Source organism: Entelurus aequoreus, linkage group LG05 (genome assembly GCF_033978785.1).
Source record: "Entelurus aequoreus isolate RoL-2023_Sb linkage group LG05, RoL_Eaeq_v1.1, whole genome shotgun sequence".
Classification (NCBI taxonomy): Eukaryota; Metazoa; Chordata; class Actinopteri; order Syngnathiformes; family Syngnathidae; genus Entelurus; species Entelurus aequoreus.
The window spans coordinates 14,610,125-14,632,086 of record NC_084735.1 but is presented as its reverse complement, the minus strand read 5'-3'; the positions used below and the strand labels follow the sequence as shown (position 1 = coordinate 14,632,086).

Here is a 21,962-nt window from a genome sequence, read left to right as displayed (position 1 = left end):
ATACTTTACACCTGACTTACCACTTATACAGTACATACTTATATTGTTCACCTGCATGCACACCTCACATACTACTAATACTACATATTCATATTGTACACCTGACACACAAGTTATAATATTTATACTGTACACCTGACATACTACTAATACCTGACGTACTACTTATACCCGACATACTACTCATACTGTACACCTGACATACTACTAATACCTGACGTACTACTTATACTACATACTTATACCTGACATACTACTTATCCTACATACTTATACTGTACACCTGACATACTACTAATACCTGATGTACTACTTAAATTACATTCTTATACCTGACATACTACTTATCCTACATACTTATACTGTACACCTGACATGCTACTAATACCTGACATACTACATTCTTATACATTACCTGACATGCTACTTATCCTACATACTTATACTGTACACCTGACATGCTACTAATACCTGACATACTACATACTTATACACTACTTATCCTACATACTTATACTGTACACCTGACGTACTACTAATACCTGACGTACTACTTATACCCGACATACTACTCATACTGTACACCTGACATGCTACTAATACCTGACATACTACATTCTTATACATTACCTGACATGCTACTTATCCTACATACTTATACTGTACACCTGACATGCTACTAATACCTGACATACTACATACTTATACACTACTTATCCTACATACTTATACTGTACACCTGACATACTACTAATACCTGACGTACTACTTATACTACTCATACTGTACACCTGACATACTACTTATACTACATACTTATACCTGACATACTACTTATCCTACATACTTATACTGTACACCTGACATACTACTAATACCTGATGTACTACTTAAATTACATTCTTATACCTGACATACTACTTATCCTACATACTTATACTGTACACCTGACATACTACTAATACCTGACATACTACATTCTTATACAGTACCTGACATACTACTTATCCTACATACTTATACTGTACACCTGACATACTACTAATACCTGATGTACTACTTATACTACATACTTATACACGACATACTATTTATCCTACATACTTATACTGTACACCTGACGTACTACTAATACCTGACATGCTACTTATCCTACATACTTATACTGTACACCTGACATACTACTAATACCTGACATACTACATTCTTATACAGTACCTGACATACTACTTATCCTACATACTTATACTGTACACCTGACATACTACTAATACCTATGTAGTACTTATACTACATACTTATACACGACATACTATTTATCCTACATACTTATACTGTACACCTGACGTACTACTAATACCTGACATGCTACTTATCCTACATACTTATACTGTACACCTGACATACTACCAATACCTGACTTACTACTTATACTACATACTTATACTGTACACCTGACATGCTACTAATACCTGACATACTACATTCTTATACATTACCTGACATACTACTTATCCTACATACTTATACTGTACACCTGACATACTACTAATACCTGACATACTACATTCTTATACAGTACCTGACATACTACTTATCCTACATACTTATACTGTACACCTGACATACTACTAATACCTGATGTACTACTTATACTACATACTTATACACGACATACTATTTATCCTACATACTTATACTGTACACCTGACGTACTACTAATACCTGACATGCTACTTATCCTACATACTTATACTGTACACCTGACATACTACTAATACCTGACGTACTACTTATACCCGACATACTACTCATACTGTACACCTGACATACTACTAATACCTGACGTACTACTTATACTACATACTTATACTGTACACCTGACATGCTACTAATACCTGACATACTACATTCTTATACATTACCTGACATACTACTTATCCTACATACTTATACTGTACACCTGACATACTACTAATACCTGACATACTACATTCTTATACAGTACCTGACATACTACTTATCCTACATACTTATACTGTACACCTGACATACTACTAATACCTGATGTACTACTTATACTACATACTTATACACGACATACTATTTATCCTACATACTTATACTGTACACCTGACATGCTACTTATCCTACATACTTATACTGTACACCTGACATACTACTAATACCTGACGTACTACTTATACTACATACTTATACTGTACACCTGACATACTACTTTTAATACATATTTATACTGTACACCTCACATACTACATATTTATACTGTACACCTGACATACAAGTTATAACTAATACTGTACACCTGACATACTATTTATACTACATACTTTTACTGTACACCTGACATACTACTTATTGTACATATTTATATTTTACACCTGACATACTATTTATACTACATACTGTACACCTGACATACTATTTATACTACATACTTTTACTGTACACCTGACATACTACTTATTCTACATATTTATATTTTACACCTGACATACTATTTATACTACATACTTATACTGTACACCTGACATACAAGTTATAACTAATACTGTACACCTGACATACAATGTATAATACATATATATACACACTGTACACCTGACATATTACATACTGTACACTGGACATACTATTTATACTACATGCTTATACTTTACACCTGACTTACCACTTATACAGTACATACTTATATTGTTCACCTGCATGCACACCTCACATACTACATATTCATATTGTACACCTGACACACAAGTTATAATATTTATACTGTACACATGACATACTACTAATACCTGACGTACTACTTATACCCGACATACTACTCATACTGTACACCTGACATACTACTAATACCTGACGTACTACTTATACTACATACTTATACTGTACACCTGACATGCTACTAATACCTGACATACTACATTCTTATACATTACCTGACATACTACTTATCCTACATACTTATACTGTACACCTGACATACTACTAATACCTGATGTACTACTTATACTACATACTTATACACGACATACTATTTATCCTACATACTTATACTGTACACCTGACATGCTACTTATCCTACATACTTATACTGTACACCTGACATACTACTAATACCTGACGTACTACTTATACTACATACTTATACTGTACACCTGACATACTACTTTTAATACATATTTATACTGTACACCTCACATACTACATATTTATACTGTACACCTGACATACAAGTTATAACTAATACTGTACACCTGACATACTATTTATACTACATACTTTTACTGTACACCTGACATACTACTTATTGTACATATTTATATTTTACACCTGACATACTATTTATACTACATACTTATACTGTACACCTGACATACAAGTTATAACTAATACTGTACACCTGACATACTATTTATACTACATACTTTTACTGTACACCTGACATACTACTTATTCTACATATTTATATTTTACACCTGACATACTATTTATACTACATACTTATACTGTACACCTGACATACAAGTTATAACTAATACTGTACACCTGACATACAATGTATAATACATATATATACACACTGTACACCTGACATATTACATACTGTACACTGGACATACTATTTATACTACATGCTTATACTTTACACCTGACTTACCACTTATACAGTACATACTTATATTGTTCACCTGCATGCACACCTCACATACTACATATTGTACACCTGACACACAAGTTATAATATTTATACTGTACACCTGACATACATGTACTGTACACCCGACGTCCTACTTATACTCCATACTTCTATTGTACGCCTGTATGCACACCAGGCATACTACTTCTACTACATACATAGACGTCCATGTTACTGTCTGTGCTGAGAGTTCCATGAATGACTTGTTTGTCCTCAGGTGGACTCATCCATTCAGAAAACCAGAGCGGTGTTGACCGTGGTAGCCAACCTCCTTCCTGTCTGCAACAAGCTCAACAGAAAGGTAAGACATCATCATTTTCACAAGTTAGTCAAACTTCAGTCCAGTCAGTAGACAAAAACTAAAATAATAAGTGGTCTGATCAGGCAGAGATGGACCAGAGTCCGTTCTAAAAGCACAATACAGTGTACCTCGGCTTTCATACACCACACTTTTTGCAGGATTTTTACCTAAATGTGGTGTAGTAATTTGACAGAGTCCCAAGTACGTGCTTTTACTGCCACCTGGTGTCTGTAATAAAAGGGAAAACCACAATACAGTGTTTGTTTTACAATTTAAAATACTTAAAACGATGATAACAAATTCATAAAATCACAAGTTTTTTTTTAAAAAATGTTAAAATAATCAACACCAGTATGCTTTGTAGAAAACCCTCACACGTAAAGTAAGGCTCCACTCTTTCAAACTAGCTTGACGCTAATTTACATTGGCTTTTCCATAGACAGGCTACTATTAGCATTAGCAATTTTACATGGCGACTTCAACACCTTCAACGTGTGCAAATAAGTAATATGTAGCCATTCATACATTATATTACTTTCATTTATTTTCACGTAAAAACCCTCGTTTTTAAAAGGTGTGGTGGCTTTTATTTTGCTGTGGCGTAATCCTGCAATATATATCACGATAGAAACGTAATCAATCAATTAAAAAAAAAAGTTTAATAAAATGTTCGATATGTATATATATATATATTTAATTATAATAATTGTTTTGGTCTGAAGAAAGTGGCTGTTAAGTGAAAAGGCACTCGCTCTCTGGTAACCAAGCAACGCAGGAAGTGATCAGTGAGCGTGGCACGCTAACAGCCAATCAGGTGACAGTTTTGTTTGTTTGTTTTCCAATTTAAAATACTTAAAATGTTGATAACAAATTCATAGAATCACAAGGTTTTTTTTAAAGGTTAAAATAATCAACACCAGTATGCTTTGTAGAAAACCCTCACATGTAAAGTAAGGCTCCACTCTTTCAAACTAGCTTGATGCTAATTTACATTGGCTTTTCCATAGACAGGCTACTATTAGCATTAGCAATTTTACATGGCGACTTCAACACCTTCAACGTGTGCAAATAATAAGTTATATATAGCCATTCATACATTATATTACTTTCATTTATTTTCACGTAAAAACCCTCATTTTTAGAAGGTGTGGTGGCTTTTATTTTGCTGTGGCGTAATCCTGCAATATATATCACGATAGAAAGGTAATCAATCAGTTAAAAAAAGTTTAATACAATTTTTCGATATATATAATTATAATAATTTTTTGGGTCTGGAGAAAGTGGATGTTAAGTGAAAAGGCACTCACTCTCTGGTAACCAAGCAACGCAGGAAGTGATCAGTGGGAGTGGCACGCTAACAGCCAATCAGGTGACAGTTTTGTTTGTTTGTTTTCCAATTTAAAGTAGTTAAAATATTGATAACAAATTCAGAGAATCACAATTTTTATTTTTAATGGTTAAAATAATCAACACCAGCAAAGCAAGTATACTTTGTCAAGAAAACCCTCACACGTAAAGTAAGGCTCCGTGTTATCTTAATGCTAATTTACCTTGGATTTTCTGTATACAGGCTACTGTTAGCATTAGCGATTTTACATGGCGATTTCAACACCTCCAAATTGAGTACTGAAAACTACAACTAAGATGAATGTTACAATCAAATATCTGGTGTGTAATGACTACAATGCTTACAGTGTTAACACTTTGTAGGGCGCAACATAACACTGTAAAAAAAAAAAAATGTCATCATCAGACAATGAACATTTATTTACACACAAAAGTATGGGGGAATTACCGTATTTTTTGGGGGTGCGACTTATACTCAGGAGTGACTTATGTGTGAAATTATTAACACATTAGCGTAAAATATCAAATAATATTATTTAGCTCATTCACATAAGAGACTAGACGTATAAGATTTCATGGGATTTAGCGATTAGGAGTGACAGATTGTTTGGTAAACGTATAGCATGTTCTATATCAGGGGTCACCAACGCGGTGCCCGTAAGGACCAGATGAGTAGCCCGCTGGCCTGTTCTAAAAATAGCTCAAATAGCAGCACTTACCCGTGAGCTGCCTCTATTTTTTTAATTTTATTTATTTGCTGGTCTCGCTGTGCTCGACATTTTTAATTCTAAGAGAGACAAAACTCAAATAGAATTTGAAAATCCAAGAAAATATTAAAGACTTGGTCTTCACTTGTTTAAATAAATTCATAATTTTTTTTACTTTGCTTCTTATAACTTTCAGAAAGACAATTTTAGAGAAAAAATACAACCTTAAGAATGATTTTAGGATTTTTAAACACATATACCTTTTTACCTTTTAAATTCCTTCCTCTTATTTCCTGACAATTTAAATCAATGTTCAAGTAAATTTTTTTTTTTTTTTTTGTAAAGAATAATACATTTTAATTTAATTCTTCATTTTAGCTTCTGTTTTTTCAACGAAGAATATTTGTGAAATATTTCTTCAAACTTATCATGATTAAAAATTATTCTGGCAAATCTAGAAAATCTGTAGAATCAAATTTAAATCTTATTTCAAAGTCTTTTGAATTTCTTTTAAAATTTTTGTTCTGGAAAATCTAGAAGAAATAACGATTTGTCTTTGTTAGAAATATAGCTTGGTCCAATTTGTTATATATTCTAACAAAGTGCAGATTGGATTTTAACCTATTTAAAACACGTCATCCAAATTCTAAAATTAATCTTAATCAGGAAAAATTACTAATGATGTTCCATAAATTCTTTTTTTAATTTTTTCAAAAAGATTCGAATTAGCTAGTTTTTCGGTTGAATTTTAAAGAATCGAAATTGAAGATAAACTATGTTTCAAAATTGAATTGTCATTTTTTTCGTGTTTTCTCCTCTTTTAAACCGTTCAATTAAGTGTAAATATCATTAATTATTAATAATAACAGAGTCAAAGGTAAATTGAGCAAATTGGCAATTTATTTAAGTGTGTATCAAACTGGTAGCCCTTCGCATTAATCAGTACCCAAGAAGTAGCTCTTGCTTTCAAAAAGGTTGGTGACCCCTGTTCTATATGTTATAGTTATTTGAATGACTCTTACCATAATATGTTACGTTAACATACCAGGCACGTTCTCAGTTGGTTATTTATGCCTCATATAACGTACACTTATTCAGCCTGTTGTTCACTATTCTTTATCTATTTTAAATTGCCTTTCAAATGTCTATTCTTGGTGTTAGATTTGATCAAATACATTTCCCCAAAAAATGCGACTTATATATGTTTTTTCCCTTCTTTATTATGCATTTTCGGCCGGAGCGACTTATAGTCCAAAAAATATGGTAGTCGGATTGTTTATAGTCTGTGTCAAAATAGCGCATTCAGGCACGGCGGATACTCACTTGTCAGACTTTGACGTATCATTTTTTTTTTAAAGCCTTCTCTCGTTCTTCCTGGCGCAGCACAAGTCCGAGAGAAGCAGTCTGGGTTCGCCACAGGCCTGGCGAGAGCGCCGTGACGCCTCCACGCCCGTCCACGACAGCGACGACGACTTTGGCGTTAAATCGTTCGAGCGGCACATGGCCGGCCTCAACCTGCTGGAGAGCAACTAAGATTGTGGCTCCGCCCCCCTGTCCCCCCCTCTTAGCCTACCTCCTTTCAGGTCGCTTCTTGCCTGCAGTTCCAGGTCGCTCCACCAGGTGGTGACAATCTGCCAAAAAAAACAAAGAAACATCCCCGAGCCTGAGCGGTGGACCCAAATGATGCTTTTGTGTTTGTTGGCCTTGTCCAAAGTGTTGTGGCTCGCATGTTGTTTTTCTTTGTCCCACTTGGCTTTACTCCGTTACACACTATGTGCCGTACTATAAGGAAGAAAATCACAGTTACTTGCCAAATATGAGCGTCCTTTCAAGGATCTTTTAGCTCGCTAAAATGTGTTATCAATGATGTATTAGCGTTATTAATCTGTGCCGGGAAATATTAAGACACATGGTGAAGGTACTTAGGCAGAATGTGCGTGAAAGTTGCTGACTGGATGTTGCCGCTAAGAATGCTGGGTAATGTAGTGACAGGCGGGACGGGAAATCATAGCTCTAGTTTTTGGACCCATCTATTCTTTTGACAAGATGATATCATTAAAAAAAACTAGACATGAATTAATAAACAATATTTTTTATTAAATGTGTTGTTTTTTCCATGTGTTACAAGAAGGTGCTATTGCTTGATTTTTTTTTTCCCCACTGACGGCGCTTCAAAACCAGTACAATATAGACTTTTTTTTCTCAAAGAAATGGAAAAGTTAGGTCGAAATTTTGTGTGAATGCTGAAGAGCCAAAGCCAAAATGAAATGCTAGCATGCTGGCCAAGTAACGGAAAAAGGAGTGAAATTGGATGAAAGCAAAAAGCATGCTAAAATGTTAACAAGTACCAGAATATATTACTCTACAAAAAACGTTAGCATGTATCAAGTTCCAGGTGTGTACCTACAAAGTTATCTTAACACCTCTAAAGGCTTAGTGGCCACATGCGTGGACAGCACCTTTTAGCTCTTATTTCCAAAATTGTGTACACTACTGAATTGGGGTCTCATGGACACTTATACTGCCATCTGGTGGTGTCAGAAGAGTATAACACAATGAAATTTGGAAAATAAAAAAAGTGTAAAAATAAGAATTAGCATGTCACTAAACATGACGTACATGTTTGTGTACTTATGGACTTAGTTTTTATTCTAATTAGGGTCCAATTAGCCCAAATAGCAAAGAGAAATACAAAAAAGCATGTAAACAGCTTGGGCCTTAAGAGGTTAAATAAAAAAAGCTAGCATACTGCAAATTCCGGACTGTAAGACGCTATTTTTTTCCCCTACGTTTTGAGCCCTGTGGCTTATGAAACAGTGCGGCTAAATTATGGATTTTTCTTCGCTGACGGCGACAAAGCAAATAGTTTTCATCAAGCACATGCAAAGACATTTCAAATGTGTTACGGCGCCATCTTTTGGACGAGTTCACTCACTGCGGGTGCTGCTGGGTGAATTAATTTGTGCAGTTGCAGCTTTTAATCGTCCATAGCGTTTCTACTCGAAAGGGTTCTTCATTCATCACTCCAAGCAACGTTTGTAAGTTTTTACAATATAACTACAACATTTTTCACTTACTAAACCGTTCCATGCGTGATGTCTGCAGGTGTTTTCATGCATATTTGTACGTGCTATGGTAATGTAATCAAGTTAGCATTAGCTAATACGTTAACACATTGACGAGTGTCTGTGTTAGTATTATTAACTTACAATTGGATTCTTTTTGTATTGTTTCAGTTTCGTAAATTCACCAAAACGTCAGTGTGGAGTTATTGAGTCTGTTTAGCTGATTGCAGAGCTAGCTTCCGCAGCTAGTGGGTCCACGATGACTTCTGTTTTGTTTGATCAGCCGTTTTACTGCCGTGTTAAACAATTAAAAAGGTATGTAAATAAACATTTCTGTGTAAATAACGTATATATCTGTGGCTTATAGCCCAGTGCGACTAATATATGGAAAAATATATTCTTTTAAATGTAGTAGATGCTTAAATACCGTGCGCTCTATAGTCCGGAAAATACGGTACCAACAGGTACTATTTGATGCCAAGGTGTATACCTGCAAAAAAAGCCAGCATGCTAACATTAGAATGCTAACAAAAATTAGCTATGGCACAGAAAATGGCCCCCAGGCTGTACTTTGGATTTAACTATGATGTATTTTAACTATAAATAAAAGTTTGGAACTAAAATATTTACACTATATACAATCATTGGCCACCATGCAAAAGCTGTATCATAAAATAAAAATATTTACCTTATTTTTTATTGGATTATTATTGTGCACTGTAGGTGTTCCCAACATTATGACCCCCGTGCATTTTTTTAGTCCAATTAACATATTGCATAATCCATGCCCTCATTAACTAGCGTACCTAATAAAATGGCCCGTCTCGAAGGGAAACGCTTCGTCAGGAAGCTTCCGAGTCTCTTCCGGCGACCAGCTTTTCAAAGTCGTCCCTGCTCAACAAGTTCTCGGTGACGTTCTTGCTCTCCTCGAACTTGGGCAAAATGACGGCGATGTAGCCGTCGGTGGACGGCTGCACGCACACACCAGACGTTAACGCTCACAGGCTTCTATTGGTACATGATGCGCGGCGCTTACCTTCTCTTGTAAGAGCGCGGGCCTTTCTAAAATGTTCTCGTTGACTTCCAGAAGACGGCCCCGGATGCAGCTGTCAAAATGACACATTAAAAAAGGAACATATGGTAAGTGCTCACACCTCATTGGTCCATCTTGTCAGTACTACAGAAAGCGAGCCAGTTTTGCTGGTTGAAAGGGAAAAATTGGATATGGAATAGAACAGACAAGTCATTGTAATGTCTGCTCGCAGAAAAAACTAAATCCTGATCTACGAATTGACTCCCTCGAATGGCCTTGATGCAACAACAGGAGCAGGCTGTTCTGAAAACATCCCCCAGAGGACTCCTAAATGATGGACCTTTTTGACCTCCCTCCCTCCTAAACGACACCTGGAGTCGAACTTTTGCTTGCATGCAGGACGGCCCCAGGCCTATGGACACTACATCAACACACCCAAGACAATGGGCATACATACACACACACACACACACACACATCCACCCCACGCCTTCACCACCGCTTGATTCCCCTTCGGGGTGATGGACGGCTGGCAGCGCTTTAGATATATATATGTTGCGAGTTGTCGTGATTAAATGTAACATGTTTATGTGTGCATGGCATGGAGGTTTTTTCCCCACTCCAGACTAGGCCCCCGGCCTACTGAAAGCCACTACTACCGACCACGCAGTCTGATAGTTTATATATCAATGATGAAATCTTAACATTATAACACATGCCAATACGGCCGGGTTAACTTATAAAGTGACATTTTAAATTTGCCGCTAAACTTCCGGTTCGAAACGCCTCTGAAGATGACGTATGCGTGTGACGTAGCCCGGCGAACACGGGTATGCCTTCCACATTGAAGCCAATACGAAAAAGCTCTGTTTTCATTTCATAATTCCACAGTATTCTGGACATCTGTGTTCGTGAATCTGTTTCAATCATGTTCATTGCATTATGGAGAAGGAAGCTGAGCAAGCAAAGAAGAAAGTTGTCGGTGCGAAATGGACGTATTTTTCGAACGTAGTCAGCCACAACAGTACACAGCCGGCGCTTCTTTGTTTACATTCCCGAAAGATGCAGTCAAGATGGAAGAACTCGGATAACAGAGACTCTAACCAGGAGGACTTTTGACTTCGATACACAGACGCCTGTAGAGAACTGGGACAACACAGACTCTTACCAGGATTACTTTGATTTGGATGACAAAGACGCAGACGTGCTACTGTGAGTATGCAGCTTTGGCTTTTTTTTGCGTATGTACGTAACTTTTTTAAAATATATAAGCTTTATGAACCTTGGGTTAGGTGAACGGTCTTTTGGGCTGAGTGATTGTGTGTGTTGATCATGTGTTTGAATTGTATTGGCGTGTTCTATGGAGCTAGGAGCTAGCAGAGGAGCTAGCATAACACGTACCGTACCTACGTGCGCGTCACGTACGTAACTTTTTAAAAATATATAAGCTTTATGAACCTTGGGTTAGGTGAACGGTCTTTTGGGCTGAGTGATTGTGTGTGTTGATCAGGTGTTTGAATTGTATTGGCGTGTTCTATGGAGCTAGGAGCTAGCCGAGGAGCTAGGAGCTAGCATAACAAACACGCAGGTGTTTTTATGCAGGATTAATTTGTGGCATATTAAATATAAGCCTGGTTGTGTTGTGGCTAATAGAGTATATATATGTCTTGTGTTTATTTACTGTTGTAGTCATTCCCAGCTGAATATCAGGTCACCCCCGGCTCTCACAGCATCTTCCCTATCTGAATAGCTTCAACTCCCCACTAGTCCTTCACTTGCACTTTACTCATCCACAAATCTTTCATCCTCGCTCAAATTAATGGGGAAATTGTCGCTTTCTCGGTCCGAATCTCTCTCACTTCATGCGGCCATCATTGTAAACAATAGGGAACTTTGCGTATATGTTCAACTGACTACGTCACGCTACTTCCGGTAGGTGCAAGCCTTTTTTTTATCAGATACCAAAAGTTGCAATCTTTATCGTCGTTGTTCTATACTAAATCCTTTCAGCAAAAATATGGCAATATCGCGAAATGATCAAGTATGACACATAGAATAGATCTGCTATCCCCGTTTAAATAAAAAAAATTCATTTCAGTAGGCCTTTAGGAGCCCAGTCTAGATTGTATTTTTTTTACTCATCTTTTTCCCCATCTTTTACGGGGCGCCTTGTGGCGACCCATGAGCGTTCCTGTTCTGTAACCCTGTACACCAGGGGTGTCCAAAGTGCGATTCGGGGGCCATTTGCGGCCCGCAGGTCATTTTTTAACGGCCCCACGGCACATTCTAAAAATACGATGAAAAAAAAAGTGGTATAAAAGAGCAAACAGGTGAAATGTAACAAGAAAATGTTGCATTATTTACTCTAATAACACAAAGCTGCCATGCAGGCTGTCTTTTTCTTTAAAAAATAATAGTGAATCAAAATCAACGTCATTATGAATTATTGACCTATTCAAGGCTCCATTTACTTCACATTAAATATTCCACTTTGAGATATTTTGGGGGGAAAAGGCTGCATATTTTTTGGTTGCCATTTAAAAAACAAAGCCTAAAAAGAACCAAAAAAAAACACAAACAACAATAAAACTTATAATTGACGGATAGATCTGAAGTTGATCTTGAGACTATTGGATTTATTTTTTTAAACTTTACTGAGCAGTACCCTTTTGGATCCCCAATAATTTTAGTGGGACTTTTTTTTTCTTCTTTTTTTTAAGTGTCTTTGCTCCAAAAAATAATGAATTAAAGTCAATGTTGTTATGAGTTTTTGACCTTTTTAAGACTCCAATTATTATATAATCTCAAATATTCCACTTTAAAATTTTATAGGGGGAAAATATTGCATATTTTGTGTTTTTTTCCATAAAAAAAACACGGTTTTCCTTGACAAAAATGGCATACAACTTAAATCTTTGAAAGCGGTATATTGACAGATAGACTTAATGTTGATCTAGAGATTTAAACCTTGAATAATAATAAGAATAATAAATAATGACACATTTGTAATATTTTTTTGGACCAAAACCTTTTGGGGTCCCCGGGATCAAGTCTGAGTGGAGGCCTAAATGTATCTTTTTTATACATATATTGTATTGGTTTTTAAAATAAAAAATATCAAAATGGCCCCCGCTTGCTTTGATTTTTCAGTGTGTGGCCCTCAGTGGAAAAAGTTTGGACACCCCTGCTGTACACTGTTTGTTTGTCTAATCTTGAACACGTCTGTGCCGAAAACAAAGTTTCGTTGTACTTGTGCAATGACAATAAAGTCCTATCCTTGTGTGAGGAAGCGCCTGAGCATGAAATCGATATCAACACAGGGTTTCCAGGGGCGTGGTCAATATGATATCATTTGAATAATCTGTGATGACGCATAGATTTACTTTCAAAAAGGCAAAACAGAGTTATACATACGCGTAACACATATGTGTTATAGTTAGTTAGTATTAACATAAATAAATGTTTTTCCTACATACAATATTTTGCAGCCCGTTTCGGTAATCAAAGTCTTTTTTCGGTGCGTCGTTAGTCAATAATGTGCAAATAATAGGGGTGTAACGGTACACAAAAATTTAGGTTCGGTACGTACCTCGGTTTAGAAGTCACGGTTCGGTTAATTTTCGGTACAGTAAGAAAACAACAAAATATAAATTTTTGGGTTATTTATTTACCAAATTCTTCCACCAAAAATATTTTTCTTAGTGGAATATTTGATGTGAAGTAATGGGAACCTTGGATAGGTCAATAATTCATAATAACATTGATTTTCATTCAATATTATGTTTTGAGCAATGACAGTTTGAAAGAAAAAAAAACTGCTTTGTTTTATTAGTCAACATTGCAACTTTTTCTAAATTACATTTCACCTTTAAGCTTTTTTATTTCACTTTTGTTATGTTTTTGTTTATTTGAATAGTATTTTTAGAATGTGCCGTGAGCCTTTAAAACATTAACTGTGGGCCCCAAATGGCCTCCGGGGCACACTTTTGACACCCCTGCTATAGATAATAAAAAATTAAATGTGATAAATCTATGGATAAAAAGCAGAGCCTGGCGACGCATGCACGTTTATCATAACTCTCTCTCTCTCTCTGTCTCTGCCCCTCCCTCACCAATACTACTGCACGCACAATTTTTTTGGTTTTTAACCCCTTCTTAACCCTGAACGTACATTGAAAACACACGCAACCCTAACTCAAAATTACGGACATTTGAGGCATTTAAGAAACTCCGCCCTGACAGCTCCACAAAAGAGGACATGTCCGGTGAAAAGAGGACGTATGGTCAGTCTATCCTAGCCCGTTAGCTGCTAGCATGCCGTGTGTTGTGCCTCGGTGTGCATTGTTTACACAACGTGCGTTACGCTACTTAATATGTCCGTGTGGAAACTCGTTCGGTACACCTCCGAACCGAACCGGAACCCCCGTAACGAAACGGTTCAATAAAATACACGTACCGTTACACCCATAACAAATAAGTTAAATATATAGCCATCCATACATTATATTACTTTCATTTGTATTCACGTAAAAACCCTCGTTTTTAAAGGTGCGGTGGCTTTTATTTTGCTGTGGCGTAACCCCGCGATATATATCACGATAAAAACGTAATCAATCAATTGAAAAACTTTTTTTTTTTTTTTTTTTAAATAAAATGTTCTATAAACAGTATATAATGATAATTTTTTGGGTCGGAAGAAAGTGGATGTTAAGTGAAAAGGCACTCGGTCTCTGGTAACCAAGCAACGCAGGGAGTGGCACGCTAACAGCCAATCAGATAACAGTTTTGTTTGTTTGTTTTCCAATTTAAAATACTTAAAACATTGATAACAAATTCATAGAATCACACGTTTTTTTTTAATGGTTAAAATAATCAACACCAGCAAAGCAAGTACGGTATTTTTCGGACTATAAGTTGCAGTTTTTTTGATAGTTTGGCCGGTAGTGCGACTTATACTCAGAAGCGACTTATGTGTGAAATGATTAACACATTAGCGTAAAATATCAAATAATATTATTTATCTCATTCACGTAAGAGACTAGACGTATAAGATTTCATGGGATTTAGCGATTAGGAGTGACAGATTGTTTGGTAAACGTATAGCATGTTCTATATGTTATAGTTATTTGAATGACTCTTACCATAATATGTTACGTTAACATACCAGGCACCTTCTCAGTTGGTTATTTATGCCTCATATAACGTACACTTATTCAGCCTGTTTTTCACTATTCTTTATTTATTTTAAATTGCCTTTCAAATGTCTATTCTTGGTGTTGGCTTTTATCAAATACATTTCCCCAAAAAATTTGACTTATACTCCAGTGCGACTTATATGTTTTTTTCCTTCTTTATTATGCATTTTCGGCCGGTGCGACTTATACTCCGGAGCGACTTATACTCCGAAAAATAGGGTATACTTTGTAAAGAAAACCCTCACACATAAAGTAAGGCTCCATGCTATTTTAATGCTAATTTACATTGGATTTTCTATGTACAGGCTGCTATTAGCATTAGCGATTTTACATGGCGATTTCAACACCTCCAAATTGAGTACTGAAAACTACAACTAAGATGAATGTTACAATCAAACATCTGGTGTGTAATGTATACATCTGCGGCTTATAGTCCGGTGCGGCCAAAATATGGAACATATTTCCCCCCTAAAATGTAGTGGGTGTGGCTTATATATATCGGCGCACTCTATAGTCCGGAAATACGGTACATCAAAGTTTACTTTCTGTAGTATTGTCTCTTGACAGGCATTTTATTTGTATTGTTTCCATTTCATAAATTCACTAGAATGTAATCGTGGAGTTATTGAGTCTGTTTAGCTGATTAGAGAGCTGGCTTCTGTTTTGTTTGATCCGACGTTTTACTGCCGTGTTACAGACACCGTTTGGATACAATGAAGGTATGTAAATATACTTTGACAAAATATTTTTGTGTAAATAACTAATTTTACAACGTATATATCTGCGGCTTATAGTCCGGTGCGGCTAATATATGGAACATATATTTTCCCCCTAAAATGTAGTGGGTGTGGCTTATATATCGGTGCACTCTATATCCGGAAATACGGTACAACAAAGTTTACTTTCTGTAGTATTGTCTCTGTCAACCGAGCAACGCAGGAAGTGATCACGGATCAGTGAGAGTGGCACGCTAACAGCCAATCAGGTAACAGTTTTTTTTGTTTGTTTTTTCCAATTTAAAATACTTAAAACATTGATAGCAAATTCATAGAATCATAAGTTTTTTTTTATGGTTAAAATAATCAACACCAGTAAAGCATGTATACTTTGTAAAGAAAACCCTCACACGTAAAGTAAGGCTCCATGCTATCTTAATGCTAATTTACCTTGGATTTTCTATGTACAGGCTACTATTAGCATTAGCGATTTTACATGGCGATTTCAACACCTCCAAATTGAGTACTGAAAACTACAACTAAGATGAATGTTACAATCGAACATATATTTTCCCCCTAAAATGTAGTGGGTGTGGCTTATATATCGGCGCACTCTATAGTCCGGAAATACGGTACATCAAAGTTTACTCTCTGTAGTATTGTCTCTTGACAGGATTAAAAGCAACATGTTGTAAGAGTTCGCACCTGTAGATGGTGAACTGGGTTTCATCCGTGCAAGTTATCCGACACAGAGGAGCAAATTCAGTCAGGAACTGTCCTCCCTGTGTCGGCACGGAACATAGGGTCCAAAAAACACAACAGGTAAATCAGTGAGAATAAAAAGGTACATGGTGTGCAAATAAAGTACAAAGTGTGTGAATTTACCCGCTTGGACTTTCCAGAAACTTTGTTGTTCAAGCGGCTGCAGCCATTACTGATCTGATAGTCGATCTTCTTGATGGTTCGCCCTTTTTGAAGGAGAGGGTGAGTCTCAGCCAAGGTGAGGACACATATCCTAAAAGGCAGAAACAACATTAAAACATAACAAACATGCGTACACTACTACTATTATTATGTCTCTTCCACTGAAAAACCAAAGCATACGGGGGCCACTTTTATATTTTTCAATTTCAAAACCAAATACATAGATTTTTTCAACCTCTATGGCTCGCTCCCTTCAAATTTGTTATAAAATATGTTATGGCTTTAAAAAAATGTATGACCTTCTGGTCATACATTTTTTTAAAGCCATAACATATTTTTTATTATTATTCAATGTTGAATCTCTATCAGTGTTTTTCAACCACTGTGCCGCGGCACACTAGTGTACCGTGAGATACAGTCTGGTGTGCCGTGGGAGATTATCTAATTTCACCTATTTGGGTTAAAAATAGGTTTTGCAAACCAGTAATTCTAGTCTGCAAACGATGTGTTGTGGTTGAGTGTCGGTGCTGTCTGGAGCTCGGCAGAGTAACCGTGTAATACTCTTCCATATCAGTAGGTGGCAGCCGGTAGCTAATTGCTTTGTAGAAGTGGGAAACAGCGGGACGCAGTGTGCAGGTAAAAAAGTGTCTAATGCTTAAACCAAAAATAAACAAAAGGTGAGTGCCCCTAAGAAAAGGCATTGAAGCTTAGGGAAGGCTATGCAGAAGGAAAGTAAAACTGAACTGGCTGCAAAGTAAACAAAAACAGAATGCTGGACGACAGCAAAGACTTACTGTGGAGCAGAGACGGCGTCCACAATGTACATCCGAACATGACATGACAATCAACAATGTCCCCACAAAGAAGGATAAAAACCACTGAAATATTCTTGATTGCTAAAACAAAGTAGATGCGGGAAATATCGCTCAAAAGGAAGACATGAAACTGCTACAGGAAAATACCAAAATAAGACAAAAAGCCACCAAAATAGGAGCGCAAGACAAGAAGTACAACACTACACACAGGAAAACAGCAAAAAAGTCCAAATAAGTCAGGGTGTGATGTGACAGGTGGTGACAGTACATCTACTTTGAGACAAGAGCTATAGTGATGCATGCTTGGTTATGCTTTAAAGTCTTATCAAACAATTGCGACGACGACTTTTTACGGTCAACTGAGTTTCATTTTTTAATTATTTCTGCTGGTGGTGTGCCTCTGGACTTTTTTCAACGCAAAAAATGTGCCTTGGCTCAAAAAAAAGGTTGAAAAACACTGCTCTAGATCAACTACTCAGTGGCCTAGTGGTTAGAGTGTCCACCCTGAGATGGGTAGGTTGTGAGTTCAAACCCCGGCCGAGTCATACCAAAGACTATAAAAATGGGAGCCATTACCTCCCTGCTTGGCACTCAGCATCAAGGGTTGGAATTGGGGGTTAAATCACCAAAAAATTATTCCCGGGCGTGGCCACCGCTGCTGCTTACTGCTCCCCTCACCTCCCAGGGGGTGATCAAGGGTGATGGGTCAAATGCAGAGAATAATTTCCATAATTGCTACATTGACTTTATCAATGTCCGGTCTATCTGTCGAATATTAAGTAACTTATCTTATATTTTATTACCTTTTTGTCAAATAAAAGGTCCTGGGTTCAATGCCGGGCTCGGGATCTTTCTGTGTGGAGTTTGCATGTTCTCCCCGTGACTGCGTGGGTTCCCTCCGGGTACTCCGGCTTCCTCCCACCTCCAAAGACATGCACCTGGGGATAGGTTGATTGGCAACACTAAATGGGCCCGAGTGTGTGAATGTTGTCTGTCTATCTGTGTTGGCCCTGCGATGAGGTGGCCACTTGTCCAGAGGGTGTACACCGCCTTCTGCCCGAGTGCACCTGGGATAGGCTCCAGTACCCCCCTGCGACCCGAACGGGACAAGCGGTAGAAAATGGATGGATGGAAACCCAGTTTTTAACGGAAAAACCATCAAATATGCAATAATCTTCCACCTGAGTGCACCTGGGATAGGCTCCAGCACCCCCCACAACACCGAACGGGACAAGCGGTAGAAAATGGATGGATGAAAACCCAGTTTTTAACGGAAAACCCATCAAATATGCAATATTTTCCACCTGGGATAGGCTCCAGCACCCCCCACAACCCTGAACGGGACAAGCGGTAGAAAATGGATGGATGAAAACCCAGTTTTTAACGGGAAAACCATCAAATATGCAATATTTTCCACCAGAGTGCACCTGGGATAGGCTCCAGGACTCCCCTGCGACCCCGAACGGGACAAGCGGTAGAAAAAGGATGGATGAAAACCCAGTTTTTTACAGGAAAACCACCAAATATGCAATAATCTTCCACCTGAGTGCACCTGGGATAGGCTCCAGCACCCCCCTGCGACCCCGAACGGGACAAGCGGTAGGAAATGGATGGATGAAAACCCAGTTTTTAACGGGAAAACCATCAAATATGCAATATTTCCCCCCCTAATAAAGTCTATGAGGAATATTTGATGTGCAGTAAGCCTTGAATCAGTCAATAATTCAGAACAACATTGATTTTAATTAAATATTATTAATTTTTTTTATAGCAATGACAGCTTTTTAAAAACAAAAAACACACTAAAATTCTTAGATATCCAAACGGATCCCACTCATAAAGTGTTAAAAATAAGTCATACATTTTTTTTTTTTTACTTTCAACACTTCGAGTCAATGGTTCTCGCCCGGAAAAGGGTGGAGTGCCATCTCCGGGTTGGGGAGGAGATCCTGCCCCAAGTGGAGGAGTTCAAGTACCTCAAAGTCTTGTTCACGAGGGAGGGAAGAGTGGATGGTGAGATGGACAGGCGGATCGGTGCGGCGTCTTCACTAATGCGGACGCTGTATCGATCCGTTGTGGTGAAGAAGGAGCTGAGCCGGAAGGCAAAGATCTTAATTTACCGGTCGATCTACGCTCCCATCCTCACCTATGGTCAAGAGCTTTGGGTTATGACCGAAAGGACAAGATCACGGGTACAAGCGGCCCAAATGAGTTTCCTCCGCCGGGTGGCGGGGCTCTCCCTTAGAGATAGGGTGAGAAGCTCAAAGTAAAGCCGCCGCTCCTCCACATGGAGAGGAGCCAGATGAGGTGGTTTGGGCATCTGGTCAGGATGCCTTCCTAGGGAGGTGTTTCGGGCACGTCTGACCACTGGGAAGACCCAGGACACGTTGGGAAGACTATGTCTCCCGGCTGGCCTGGGAACGCCTCGGGATCCCCCCGGGAGGAGCTGGACGAAGTGGCTGGGAGAGGACTTCCCTGCTTAGGCTGCTGCCCCCGCGACCCGAACCTCGGATAAGCGGAAGAATATGGATGGTTGGAACACTTCAAACTCTAGATTAAATTCAGATCTAGTCCTTAAGTTCTTTTTTAAAATTTGTTTTATACTATTTTTGCAAAACTTTGTTTTTTTTATGGCAAACACACAAATATGCAATATTTCCCTAAAAATTAATTGGAGTCATCAATAGGCCAGTAACTCATAACATTGATTTTGATTGATGAGGTGGCGACTTGTCCAGGGTGTACCCCGCCTTCCGCCCGAATGCAGCTGTGATAGGCTCCAGCACCCCCTGCGACCCCAAATGGGACAAGCGGTAGAAAATGGATGGATGGATGGATTTTGATTCATTATCATTTTGTGTTATTTAGGGCTGCAACTAACAACTAATTTGATAATCGATTAATCTGTCGATTATTACTTCGATTAATAATCGGATAAAAGAGACAAACTACATTTCTATCCTTTCCAGTATTTTATTGGAAAAAAAAACAGCATACTGGCACCATACTTATTTTGATTATTGTTTCTCAGCTGTTTGTAAATGTTGCCGTTTATAAATAAAGGTTTATAAAAAAAAAAAATTAAAAAAAAATATTTAAAAAGGTAGCCTCTGCACATGCGCATAGCATAGATCCAACGAATCGATGACTAAATTAATCGCCAAGTATTTTTATAATCGATTTTAATCGATTAGTTGTTGCAGCCCTAGTGTTATTATCGTCAACAATGCAAGTTTGTCCCATTATATTTCACCTTTGGATCTTATTTTGTTCCACATTTTATGGCTTTTTTGTTTTCTATAAATAAATAACCCCCGGGCCACACTTTGGACACCCTTGCTTGACTGCCATCCATTCCATTTCCTACCGCTTGTCCTATTAGTACTAATTGAAGGCTGCTGTGTTGCATGTTACCTGTTGGAATGCTGCAAGATGCAATGATCCTCACACGGATTACCCTTCATATCTAGTCAAGAAAATACACAAAATTAATACAGTTATTCGTCCTTCTCATCGTAGTTAAAAAAAAAATTATTAAAAAAAAGAAGTTTCATGCTACTAGGCTAGGCTAAGCTAACGCTAGCATCATATACTTCCAGTCACGTTGGATTTCTATTTACCAGCTTTGTACCATCGTGTGTAGTAACGATCGATCACTGAAGGCGCGGTCACGTCTGCATCTTTCTGCCCTTTGTCGTCCATTAATAGTACAAATAGAACAGAGTGAAAACTGCCGGCGTTCAATTGGAAGCACGGTACTTTTTTTTCGCCAGTATATAAACAGTGTAACACAGGAAATGTCCGCCCTTGACAGGAAGTGGAATGAAATGGGCGTACAGAAAACGGGTTCCGGTTCCACGCAAATTGAACAATTAGCTGTTTTCAAGACGGTAACAAGTTTGGTAAATCGTTTTAGTAAGTAGTTAACATGGTTAAGGGTTGTATTTGTTTGACTTAGAAAACCAACAACAGCTTACTAGAAATGTATCCATCGAATAGTTGTCTTTGTCGTCCCACCTGAGGCTGAACAGGTAATTAAAACTTTTTTATCGACATTAACTTGCAACTATTATTTACATTTCCACACACAATTGTAATGCACCATTACAAATGTATCGGGAAAGATACTAAATACTAT

At 37.6% G+C, this 21,962-nt stretch overlaps 3 protein-coding genes across 9 annotated transcripts in view; 2 read left to right on the top strand and 1 right to left on the bottom strand.

Annotated features, from left to right (window-relative positions):
- Positions 1-8,177, top strand: part of ctnnal1 (catenin (cadherin-associated protein), alpha-like 1) — a 133,152-nt gene extending 124,975 nt beyond the window's left edge. For 2 of the 3 annotated variants that reach the window (XM_062047181.1, XM_062047180.1), the window contains exons 18-19: positions 3,939-4,022; positions 7,460-8,177. In XM_062047181.1, coding sequence (XP_061903165.1) covers positions 3,939-4,022; positions 7,460-7,609 — 234 coding nt within the window. In that variant the 3' untranslated portion in view covers positions 7,610-8,177. Of the gene's footprint in view, positions 1-3,938; positions 4,023-7,434 lie in introns of all 3 variants that reach the window. The other variant, XM_062047182.1, reaches the window with a different exon arrangement.
- The window catches only part of abitram (actin binding transcription modulator), a 27,557-nt gene extending 5,908 nt beyond the window's left edge, over positions 1-21,649 (bottom strand). Inside the window, exons 1-8 of one of the 4 annotated variants that reach the window (XR_009826208.1) lie at positions 21,445-21,648; positions 21,239-21,290; positions 16,971-17,100; positions 16,791-16,867; positions 10,178-10,247; positions 9,948-10,112; positions 7,400-7,858; positions 3,880-4,250 (exon numbers count right to left, since the gene is read on the bottom strand). Coding sequence is in view for 3 of the 4 variants with exons in the window: in XM_062047196.1 (XP_061903180.1) it covers positions 9,984-10,112; positions 10,178-10,247; positions 16,791-16,867; positions 16,971-17,100; positions 21,239-21,290; positions 21,445-21,526 (540 nt within the window). In the remaining variant the exon portion in view is untranslated. Of the gene's footprint in view, positions 1-3,879; positions 4,251-7,399; positions 7,859-8,152; positions 10,113-10,177; positions 10,248-16,790; positions 16,868-16,970; positions 17,101-21,238; positions 21,291-21,444 lie in introns of those variants that run through there. The other 3 variants (XM_062047196.1, XM_062047195.1, XM_062047197.1) reach the window with 3 other exon arrangements.
- The window catches only part of ccn4a (cellular communication network factor 4a), a 110,444-nt gene continuing 110,119 nt past the window's right edge, over positions 21,638-21,962 (top strand). Inside the window, exons 1-2 of one of the 2 annotated variants that reach the window (XM_062047185.1) lie at positions 21,638-21,714; positions 21,783-21,855. The gene's annotated coding sequence lies outside the window, so the exon portion shown is untranslated. Of the gene's footprint in view, positions 21,856-21,962 lie in introns of both variants that reach the window. The other variant, XM_062047184.1, reaches the window with a different exon arrangement.